Source organism: Pempheris klunzingeri, chromosome 13 (assembly GCF_042242105.1).
Source record: "Pempheris klunzingeri isolate RE-2024b chromosome 13, fPemKlu1.hap1, whole genome shotgun sequence".
Classification (NCBI taxonomy): Eukaryota; Metazoa; Chordata; class Actinopteri; order Acropomatiformes; family Pempheridae; genus Pempheris; species Pempheris klunzingeri.
In genome coordinates this window covers 8,610,639-8,622,500 of record NC_092024.1, presented here as the reverse complement: position 1 = coordinate 8,622,500, position 11,862 = coordinate 8,610,639, and the positions used below count along the sequence as shown (strand labels likewise).

At 41.6% G+C, this 11,862-nt stretch overlaps 1 protein-coding gene across 1 annotated transcript in view; it reads left to right on the top strand.

The window, feature by feature from the left end:
* Positions 1 to 11,862, top strand: part of alk (ALK receptor tyrosine kinase) — a 304,575-nt gene that overhangs the window by 562 nt on the left and 292,151 nt on the right. The window contains exon 1 of the mRNA XM_070842064.1: positions 1 to 195. This exon is cut by the window's left edge and continues 562 nt beyond it. Within this exon, the coding sequence (XP_070698165.1) occupies positions 1 to 195 (195 nt within the window). The remainder of the gene's footprint in view (positions 196 to 11,862) is intronic.

Sequence of the window (11,862 nt, the reverse complement as noted above, 5' to 3'; positions counted from 1 at the left end):
ACGAAGAGGCCCCGGTGCTCACCCTGGAAATGGACCTGACAACTATTCTGGAGTGGTGGCTCGGCGCAGATGGGGGCCGGCTGAGGGTCCGGCTTATGCCCGAGAAAAAGGCGCAGGTTCCCGGGATAGAGGATCGCTACACCGCGGCCATACGCGCTGCAGACCCCCGCCTCTTCCTTCAGATATCCTCCCGGGGTTAGTTCCTCTCTTTCTCTCCCTCCCTCTGTTTCTCTCTCGATACTCCCCATGTTGTTCCCTCACACCCCCACATGCACACACACACACACGCGCGCGCGCCTCAGCAGGCCTAATTCATGTTGCTCCGTCACGGTTGTGATTTGAGTTCTGCTGTGATTAATTTTTGATGTTGAATCCAGTGTGTCTAAAGATGCGCGCTGCGTGTGATCTGACTGGCTTTCATGGTGAAATGAGAGGGTAAAGAAATGTCAGCGCGTAGGAAAAGACTGTTTGCGGTGGCCTGATGAGGAAATGGTGACCAAGGTGCGTGAGTGTGCGTGACTGAAGAAATGAACACTTCAGGGGAATGCGTTTGGGTCTGTTGCTGTGATCCAGCGGACTCTCTAGATTCCTCTTTCATTATTGATGCCCACAGCAGCGCTGAGAGTCGAACTGCACGCTGCATGTTGATTTAATTCTCACACTCTTTGATTGTTTCCAGTTGGGATCCATGCTGGGTTGCCAATATGCAGCATCTTTGGAGGCATCTATCCATCTCAGCTCTGAGATGTTGGTAGTTATTTCATTTGGAGGGAAAGAGAGGCCTCATCACGTGATAATAACACGCATGTATGTACCTATATGTCTATATGTTTTAGAGCTGGAAAAGGCCCCAGCAGGGCTCAGTCGGCCCCATTGGCTTCTCCTCTAACCGATACCTTCTCAATTCCCCCGAGCTACGCATTGCTGAAGGAAGGTTGGAGATTTAAGAGAACGGGCTTTATTTTGATTAGGCACAAATTAAGCCGTTATCTCCAAGAAAGCTTTAGCACTCAATACTCGAGGGTCCTTCCCTCCTTCTTCTGAGCATCGGCACAATCAGTGTAATTGCTTAATCACTTTGATGAGGGAGGCTGGCCCAGAAAAATGCAACTGAACCTATCAGACAAAAGCAAAGCAGAGGCTGCCTCTGGAAGCTGATAGAGTGAGGAAGAAACCCCCTGCAGGCATGAGTGCACATAGAAACATGGAAACACACAGACACACACACACACCACACACCACAACTGCATACTGGCTAATGTAGTAAGTTATTCCATTTTGTGTTGGTGACTACATCGAGGCTTTGGTTGCATTCCTCCTCTCCTTTTCGTGACATATGTTGTGATGATAAGTAAAGATTAAATGCATCAGTGCGTTTCAACCTTGGATGTTAATGCAAAGATGCACACACACACAAACATGGTCTATGCTGAATAGAAACATCTGTGGGAGTGGACCACCCCTGCAGCTCCCAGCCATTCCAACAGCACAGCTGGTAGTGTGCACAGGTGGGAAGACAGCAGGGGACCGTGTCACGGTTTTTACAGGAGCATTTTGTTAGCTCCCCGTACTCATCACAGCCATCGCACTTTAGCAAGGCACTGAACCCTTGAACTGTGTAAGCAGAGCTCGTCAGCACCCAACAGATGAGACTGGTCGCACTGAGTAGCGTCCAGCTGTGAATGTGTGTCACTGCGAACACCGTTTGTGCTCAGCATGCATACTCTCTCCACACTGAAACATGCACGGCTCCAAAATCTCAAGTGCACATCGTGTGGATCTGCAACTGTTACATCATCGGCCGTTTCAGCAAAATCTTTCCCTAAACATAGCCAAGCTGTTTGTTTTTTTTTTCTGCCCAAACTGAAAAGAAAATAAACTCCCAGCACTGCTGTCTGGTTCCCAGTTCTTCTTTTATTATTCGACAAGGACATAATATGGCCACTGCAGCACTCAGCGAGCATTCCCACTAACACAGCTGGTAGTGTTTGCAGGTGGCAAGCCAGCGAGGGATGTTGTTTTTCAGTAGGAGCCTTAAGTGGATATTTTACGTTCTCGTTAAAACCACTGGAGGTGCACACATGCTGCATGAAAATATTGTGTCCCGGATGAATAACCAAACAACAACAGTGATTTGTAGCGATCTTGGTTTGCTGAAATTGGATGCTTCTGTGTGCTACAACCAAATTAAGGATTTTTTGGCATCTGTAGTCCACTGCAAACTCACTGCTCATTGGTTAAGTGGGGAATGATATTCTGTGCTGCAGCGCCGACATGCTACCGTGCATCCACAGACAGCTCGGTGTTGTGCAGACATTTTGATGAAGAGGTCACAGGGGGGGCTCGGAGAGACTTTTTGCCACAAACCTACCTCACAAAAGAAATGGCTGTAAAAAACTGAAGACCATTTCCAAATCAGCCCTTTGAATGATCAACCTTTAAAACATTCCATCCAACACATTTTACAAGCAACATGAAGATAACATGATATTATTTTAGCTTCATTCATTTATGCACACTGATATGTGTGCATTAATAATTGAAGCAGGCAAGAAAGTGCAAAGTGAGCATCTCTCATTGGAATGAAGCGGCTGCCATCCATTGTTTATTACATTCATGATCATTTCTCTTATTTTATATCACCTCCATTCTTCATGCTCGCATAACCCAGAAATTGATCAAGTCTTTAATCACTAAGGAGGACTGCTGCTCAGAGGAGCAGGGAGAGACTTCCTGGAGGAAGCCTCAGCAAGGAAATACTGTGTAGCGTCTTCCATTAATTTCAAATCTGTTATTTGCCCTGAAACCGCAAAAAACAGTGATTTTTGTCAAACAACATTGTGGATGGGTAAAATAACAACATTATTTCTATCACACCACAGAAAAATCCCATGGAGAAACAATGCTTTCTGCATATTCCGGTCTATTTTTATCTGCCACATTTGTTCTATGTGTGTAGGTATCATCTTTGTAGATGTCTTTTATAGATTATCTATCCAGTAGGGAAAGTCTTCAAAATCAGAAATCATATTAACAAGCTGTTTTTAAAAAGGTGTAGAAACATCTTGTGCCGAGGCTGCACTGTGATCTTTATTTACTGTGGTTTAAAAATTTAAATGTAGACCAACTTCTAATCCAGATTAAAACCTAACTATCTGACGCTAAAATAAGTAACGATCACCCTCACAAAAACGGGCACACACGTTTTTATGTAATTATTTATTAGAGCTTATATTGTGAGAAATGGCTTGTCACATCATGGGACACCTTTCCCAAAGTGGAAGAAAATTAGGATTGAATAAGGGAAAAAATAATTTGACAAAGTAATCTTACCTCAAGGCACATTTATTGGCTTTTCCCAGAGCTTTTAATCATCCTTATCAGCGGAAGGAGTTTGTTCTGCTGTCATGGAGATGGCTCAGTTATTGCGTGAGCAGAACTTCAATCATGTAACACCAATTAGCCATAGCTAATATATGGTCAGTGTTATGTGATATTACATACATTTAATTTGAATTGAATTATTGGATATTTCAGCTATATCCCCAAACCTTAGCTCCAGCCCCTTGTGACTGTTAAGGATAATCAAGTACAGATTATGGAAATGGAACATTCTTCTTTTAAATTGCCAATATGAATAAATATCTTAGAGTTGGAGACTCGGATGTATCCTCTGCCTCTTTTTTTATGTTCAGAATGAGCGACAGAAGCAGAAATTGATGCTTTGGTACCACACACCGCGTCACACTGCACGCCCACCGCTTCCTACAAATGACGTCCTTGCAGTGTCGCAGTTATTATCATAAGAGGCGATTACATTATGTGTTTCCCCAAGGTTTTACACACACGTAAACATCCTTGTATTTCTATATTTGATAGAACCCTCATTGACATAATGCATTCCCTTGCCCCTTACTCTAACCTTAACCGCCATAACTGAATTGCCCGACCGTAACTCCAACCTAAACCCCATTGCAAGTTTAACATTAAAATCAAGGTTTAACCTTAAAAACTGTCCTTTGAAGACACACACACACACACACACAAACACACACACACTATTTCCATTATTTTTCCTCTTATAATACAGTGTGTATTATTCTGTCAGTATCATGCACTTCGTCCTCCATACAGAATGACTCAACTCACAGCTCCAATGTGTATTGTCTCGTTCTATCAGCCTCTTTACTCCCTGACTGGCTGGTGTTTGGTATTTTTCTGTGTAATGTGCGTGCGACACTTGTTTTTCCAGCCTCTGGTAAGATGCTGGCTATTAGCATGAAATAAATACCAACCATGGCACCCAGAATAATTTGACGATCGGGCAAACGTGCCTACGGGAATCAAGGCATTAAACTCTGCACACTACATTTATACTTACTTGCCCTATGGGGGAGATCATTAATGAGAAATGCTTCGATGAGTTATAGTGTAGGAAAGGGGGAAAACAGTGCCTGGCAGGTGTGATAAAGAGTTGACCTCTACTTTATTAACCTCTGTTATGTTCACCAAGCGGTGCCATAAATAGGTTGCAAGAGAATCATTAAATGATCTCAGCATTGGAAGCCAGAGGAAGCGGGGACCCCTGCTTCATTAACCTGGACATACTTGCCGCCAAGCTCTTTAAGATGTTCATGTTTCTCGGCGCACCATTAGCAAAGAGTGTCTTCATAAAGACGCCCAAAAGGATGTGATTGAAACCCTGAGGTAAAACACTGCTACCATCATGACTAAGAGGAGCAACTGTGTGTTTTTGGGGCTTGTCTTCTCCATGTTTGCCCCTCAGCTCTGCCCCAAATGCGAACACACGCACTCATGATTTTCTATTGAGCATCCCTTGTCTGCCATTTCCTTTGAGAGGCTTAAAATGGAATCCAGCATACGGATGTTTTAGCCGTCAGGCAAATATCTAAATTTCTTACGAATCATGAGGAAAGTCAACAGTACATGTATAAAGTTAAATTACACGCTTGGCACTTTGTTTACCCTGCGTTGCTTGTGGCCCTTTTGGAAGAGGTTTCTCCTTGAAAGATGAATACGCTTTTAATTTTCCACGTCCCGAACGCTTTTCCCTTTTCTCCAAACAAAGTAGCTGGCATACTAGCCTCAAGAGAAGTTACAGTAGTTTTAGTGAGGTTGTGAGAGTGGGGTTTGCCTTGTTTTTTGAGCCAAATCATAGCAAAGGTTTATTTTGTTGCTATCGTGTTTACCTCTTTAAAGGTCACACTGCATAATTATAGGAATTTGTAACCAAAACCCAAAAATTTTAACCGATGGACTCACAGGTTATTGTTTTTGAATTATTAGTATTATTTGAATGACTTTGGTTTATTTTGATTAACTTTAGCTAAACATGATTGACTGGATTTCATAAAAAAATGCTGCTGTAATAATGAAAAAAATGTAAAAAAGCAAAAGAAAGGACCCAACAACAGTCACACTTGATCATACATACAGTTATTCAGGTAATTGTAGTTAATAGATAAGTCAAAAACTGTTTTGATACATTTTCAAAAAATGCTACTGGGAAAGGTGGTATGATGTCTCATGGATACTGAACTGTCACATCACATCAACATGCAGGTCAGGTGAACTGGTCCATAGTGTGAATATGTTCGAGTGTTGGACCTGCAACACACTGGTGACTTGTCCTGATCTGCCTTTCACACAACTTAAAACTGGAGTGCGGGACTGACATATAAATGAACATCCATCCTGTTAAAGCTCCGACAAAATGAGTTAACACAATGCTGATTACTGCCAGGTGAATCTCTCAGTATTTTGCTGTATAACAGTTTTTAAATCTGTTCTTGGCGACGCACATTGGCACACCATAGTGATGCATTTTATCTCAACCAGCAATTTCATAAGAATAAAGTATGTATATACACAGTTGCACTTAAAATTATTCATCCCCCATTTGCAAATTAGGTTATTTTGAAAAATTTACAAACTTTCAGCTGCGTTCAATGAACAAGTCAAACAAGAACATTTGAAATTGCTCAACACAACTAATATTACAGGTGGAAAAATGTCAGCACCTATGGTAGAAAAACCTAAGAAGCATCCAAGAATAGTTTCTGATGCTCCAGATGAAAAAGAAACTCAAAACAGTGCACATTGAACCTGGGACGTAATAAGATAGTGTATGTGTTTATGTCTTATGATTTGATGATGAAATCAATCATGAAATTATGAATTACAAACAGCTGCAGCACTAATCGGAACAGATTTTAGGATTATTCCACCTGATTCCCCTCCCCTAGTCTTTATTGTAATTCTTGAGTAATTTGTAAATTAATTTGATGAATTAATTGATTAAATTATCAATTAATTTATCATTATTAATTTGTCATAATGAATTATAATAATGAATTTATTGAATTACTGAATGATAGTTTGGGGAAAAAAATTTGTTAAACGTCATCCAAAGCTCTCAGAGCCCAAGGTCACGTCTTTAAATTGCTATTTTTATCAAAGCAATCAAAAATAAGTGAAAAATACTACATGATGGTTTGTTGAAGTGCTTTTTGAAAGTCAGTCCAGCTCATGGTTTGATTCCCTTGCATTTTGGCACGCTAGACCATGTACCCATAAAGCTTTGCATGTCAGAGTTGTCATATGTAGATCCAGATTTTCTCTCTTCTTGGACAAAGAGGGGAGAGTTCAGGGATTTTGTGTGGAGAAGCTGGAGTGGTATCGCTCTCAGAAGCCAGAGGAGTAAACATCGCAGAGTGTGTGTAAACACTTTGGTGGGAACACGGCCTAAATGCAGCTCACTGACACAGTGTACCTGCTGACCTTTAATTTAGTCCATCCAGGTGGAAGGCTGCGGAGCCACAGGAAAAGTGACCTGACATTACAAGTGCATGGGCTTGAGGCAATCAATGAGACTCCTGACATTTAAAGCTTGTATCAATCAGCTGCTGATGGGTAAATCAATTGGAAGTCAGAATGACATGCCACTTTATTATTTATGCATTTCTATGATCAATTCACTCAAGGAGTCAACGGCATGTCGTGACACCCTGGCGGACCTGTGGGGCCCTGCCCAGCTGATCAATACTACACTGAGCATGATCAAGTGCTTGTGTCTGAGTGTTAGCTGCTAACTAGGCTTGATTTCTGAAGACATAAGGTTGAGATAAGACAGAGCGAGGAATTCAAACTGAAAAGAAGAAACTGCTCCGCCGCAGCTCTTCAGTCTTTGTCACTCCCTGATAAGTACTCTGTAGTTGTGTAGTAGTGGTGAGAGTGTCTCAGATTTTTCATCAGGAGAAACAAGACTCATTGGTTCCTCTTTTATAAATGTGAATGATGAGACTTTCACAACACCTGAAATATACACGCCTTGAAGTTTTTTTTCCTTTTCAGTGCTGCTTGACTACAAACTGAGTACAGTGGAATGATATCATTATCGCCACATACACATTCCCATGCAGTATTCACATGTAGGCCCTCACGATGTGTTGCAAACAGCACTTTCCCAAGTTACGAGCTCATCAGTTCTGTGTCGCCACGTCCGGTGTGGATGGTTAAGAATGAATGCTTTTTCATGAAATGCCCCCGAAAGCTGTTCAAATTCAATCATGACAGTCACATTCAACAAGGTTGCTGTCAGCTTAATGAGACGGCTGATCCTTCTTGACTTTAAAGGAAGTAAAGAAGTCATTTATTTGTCTGCCTGAGCTGGTGAAATGTACAGCCCGTGCACCAGCCCTCCCATTAGTTGGCTCCATCTCAAGAGCTCGGGGAGCGCAACTGTTGCCCAAAAAGGCAAGCTGTTAACATTCTGTAGCCGGCCACACTTAAAATAAAATATGAAAACATGAAGCTTGCCAAGCTTGGTATGGACACACCTTGACTACGTATAAACAGTAGCTAATGCTTTTTTACGATATTAATCACCCTGTTGTAGTTAATGCCTGTGTCACTGTTTTGTAAATTAGCTGGACTCAAGGTGACTTTGGCTATGATTTCCCTTTTCACTTCTTATTCAGCACTGTCTTTTTTCCCCTTCTTTCCCCTGATGTTTTAGTTATTTATGCCACTTGCTTGTTCTTTCAAAAACCCGCAAGCTGCCTGTTTGATTAATGGTGATGCTTATAAGAGGCCTTGGTGCTGGAGTTTAGCTGAGAGCTAGGTGTGGAGAGGAATGCATACTGTACAGGAGCTGAATGCAAAGCTCACACCCGGAGATGCTCCACTTCCATAATGAGAGAAACAAATGATGTGCACAAATGAGCGGTCATACTTTTGTGGAAGTTCCGCACAGTACACTATTTGGATATCTATTTTTGTATGTGTTTGCCAATTTAAATGCCATGATGCCACACAGACCCAATTAAGCTCTTTTCTACCTTTTGTAAGCAGACTAGGTGAACTTTTTACCCCTGTGAATGTATTTAAAGGGAGCACACTTTGATACACTTATACTGTGCACACTACAAATCACAGCTTAAAAAGCTGTATCAAATCCTCCGTGGCATGGTAAATAAAAATCAACCAATTGTAAGTGTGAAAGGGCCGTTGTATTGGATTGCACTAAACTGGAGGTGTATAGTATATCATGTCTGCCCGCATATGTATTTAGTATTGTAAAACCTCTAATCATTCCACTTTGTTTTCTCAAAGCTCAGTATTGATTTACTTCTCAGTTGCATTTCAAAGGGCTTAAAAATAACCAAACTAATTACCATGTTTAGAGAAAACACATATGATATTCACTGCCTGTATAGCTGTGTATTCTTCACACAGGAAACAACAAGGAGATATGCAATATCTGATATAGTACACAAAGAAAAGACAATTATGGATCAGCTGCCGTCATCTTTTGACCTTATGTCTTTTTTATATATTTTATCAAAGAAAGACATGAATGTATGAAGTAAATATCTTGATCATAATCTGTCATTGGTTTCATGAATAGGCATATATTGCTGGTCTACTGCTTGTGTCCCATCCCTCACTTGGCAGTAACTTAACTAAGAAGGGAGGAGAGTGAATGACAGCAGGGGACAGAGGTAAACAGACTTGTAACAATATTTCACCTTACAGCTGAACTAGTATACCATTTGGCATAGCGTATGTTTGAACTCAGTAAAGAGGAATGAAGCTATGGGCATATGTAGGTTGTAAAACTATGACCTGTGACTTCGTAGAGGTATAGAATTCTTAATTTTGCTTTGCAGTGGAAGTATTGAGTTTAAGTATTGAACGTTAAAGAACTAGTTTGGAGCAGTGTTCTTTCAGACCTTAAAGCTGCATTGATTGATTTTTTTCCTTTTGTTTTGGTCTCCACACACTCCTGAGGGAAATGTCTGTCTCTTCAGCAGCTAGATGCTCCACTGTGCTCCAAACCTAGTCATCTGTCTCCTGTGTGATGCTGGGCAGGTAGTGTAAAGTGGGTTTATGTGAACTTTTTGCTCTAAACAGTTACCTGCTACACCTTGAAATGAGGTTAATAAGAGAAGTTTTGCGGGTCAGAAAACCAAAACAACGATCTGAAATTAGACAAGAAAGGCTGAAAAGAAGTTGGGAGGTAATTCCTTCTAGGTTCATTACTGCGAGTGACCCCTTTCACATTTTAATGGAGTATGAAATAAAAATATTGATTGGAGCAGCTTTAATGAGCATGGCATTAAAAATACACATTCAGAAAGGACAGACTTAATTCAAGGCAAGTTAGCAGCACAAGAATCAAAGGAAAGGAGAATGTGCAAAGAAGGAGAGAAGGAAGCATTTTAAGGACAGTGTGAGGCAGCCATTGTCTTTCCAGTCCAGTGAGGCACTACAACTAAAGCTTTTCTCTGTTGTCAGTCTGGTCTTGGTTTTCACACATCTTAAGCCAAACTCACATTTGAGCTAAATCAAACCAGTTCCTGTGACGATAACCACTGAGCATGAAGCATAAGACAGAAACACATGGAGTCTGAAGAAAAGCTCCCCGAATTCACCTGGAGTTAAAAAGCCATTAACAGATGTGGCACAGTCGCCATACACATAAAGCCTGGCTGCTTTTGAGGAGCAGCCTGAGTGCTCTCAGGCCACATCCCCAGCTCCCTTTATGATCTGTAATGGGATTGTTGAGGAGCGCCAGCAGCATCCTCATCACAGGACAAAACCCACTTAATGGGATATGATTCGCCAAGAAAGGGCGAGTAAGAGCAGTTTCTCACTGAACCCACTTATCCCTTGAAACCTCCACCCCGCCAATCACCTCTCCAAAGGCAGGCTGGCATGTCAATTCTGCCCTGTAACACACCCCTGCCATTCCTGTGGCGTGTGCGTGTTTATGTGTGTGCAGGGAAGGGGGAGGTGCACAGACAGAGATGAAGAGGCAGAGCAGCAGTGCGGCTTATCGGAGCACGAGCGTCAGCATGCTCAGTGGTCTTGACCCGCTCAAGGGATGGGAGTGCAACTTGCTCAGCTGCTGAGATCACTGGAAGTGAACACCGAGCGGTGCTGCCGCTGTTTTGAACTCACCAATGCCTCCAGACGGCTTATCTTCTCAGCTGGAGCAGAGAGGCGTGCACTGAGGAAAAGTTTGATGAAGTCGCAACTTCCACTCAGTCTTGGCTTTGCTTGCAGGGTTACAAATAGTTTCAGTTTGGCTTTGTTAAGCAACTGTCGCCATCCAGCCATATCTATTGGGGCAAAATTAGGTTTTTGTTTTTATTATTATTATTATTAGTAATTGGTAAAGCCTCAAAACAAAAACGATCATAAAGTGGCACTCCACTGATTTTACATGATCATTACTAACTTGTAAAACAGCTGTAAAATGTTCTCTGTGGCTTTCAATGAGCTGCGCTTGGGAAATAAAATAAAAGTCGGTGTCATCAGGGTAATTGTCTTAATCATGGAAACTAGTTGTAGCAGGAGGTCTGTGTCACAAAGTGGCGTGTAGAGCTTGCAAGATGTGGGCGTCTATCTGACAGGGAAGCTCCAGCAGGATGATGTCAAGCTGCATTATGGGAAATGTAGATTTCAGTATCTTTTTAGCTTCAGGGCCTAAAATTCAGGACATTCGGAGACTCAGCTGCATCAATTTTAAACATTCTTTTTGAAATCTGTCTCTCACAAGTCCTCTGACTTTATGGAGATTAGGAACTTGGTTTGGTACTAAACTGATGGATAACTTAGCAACTTTTAAGGACAAATGTTTCTGTTGAGACAGTTATTGGACACTATGATCATTCCTCCTCTCCATACTGGTTGTGAGTGAGCAAGACTCCACTAGAAGAAATGAGAGGAAAAAAATGAATGGTCCTCATTCTGTGAAAAAGAAATACATTAAATTCAGTCGAAGCTAATATGAGGCTTCATCAGTCTGCGTGAATCAAGTCAGCATCTTCATCCTGGTAGCCGTGCATAGGTTTGTTGCTGGCATTGTGTGCCAGCTATACAACTACAAACAGGATTGATCTCTCCACCATGGCTCAGCAAGGAAACCTTGTCTGTGGAAGCATAAATGGTGAATTTAGAACTACAAAGACTAACTTTGAACTTTTAATCATCCACATTGGGTTTTGGGTATAGTGTTATTTTTCCTTTCAACTGCTTTTATCATCCTCCACACCTCTCTGTTTACCTTCAATACTGAAGCCTGTGGCTCAGTCATTTCTCTTGGCCATTCAAGCATCTCCAACAGAGTTGTTTTAATCCACTTTCCCTCCCCATTTGTGTTGTACATACAATAGCTTGCCGGGGTGCTTTTGTTAAATGAAGGACCTTGTCCTTCATTCAGATCCATTTATATATCCTGCCTTTCTGCAAAAGTCCATCCTGCTCTAACCTCATCATGTAACCAATTTTGGCAGGTAAAATATCGCCATTCAACACAAGTATGTTCTAAGATCG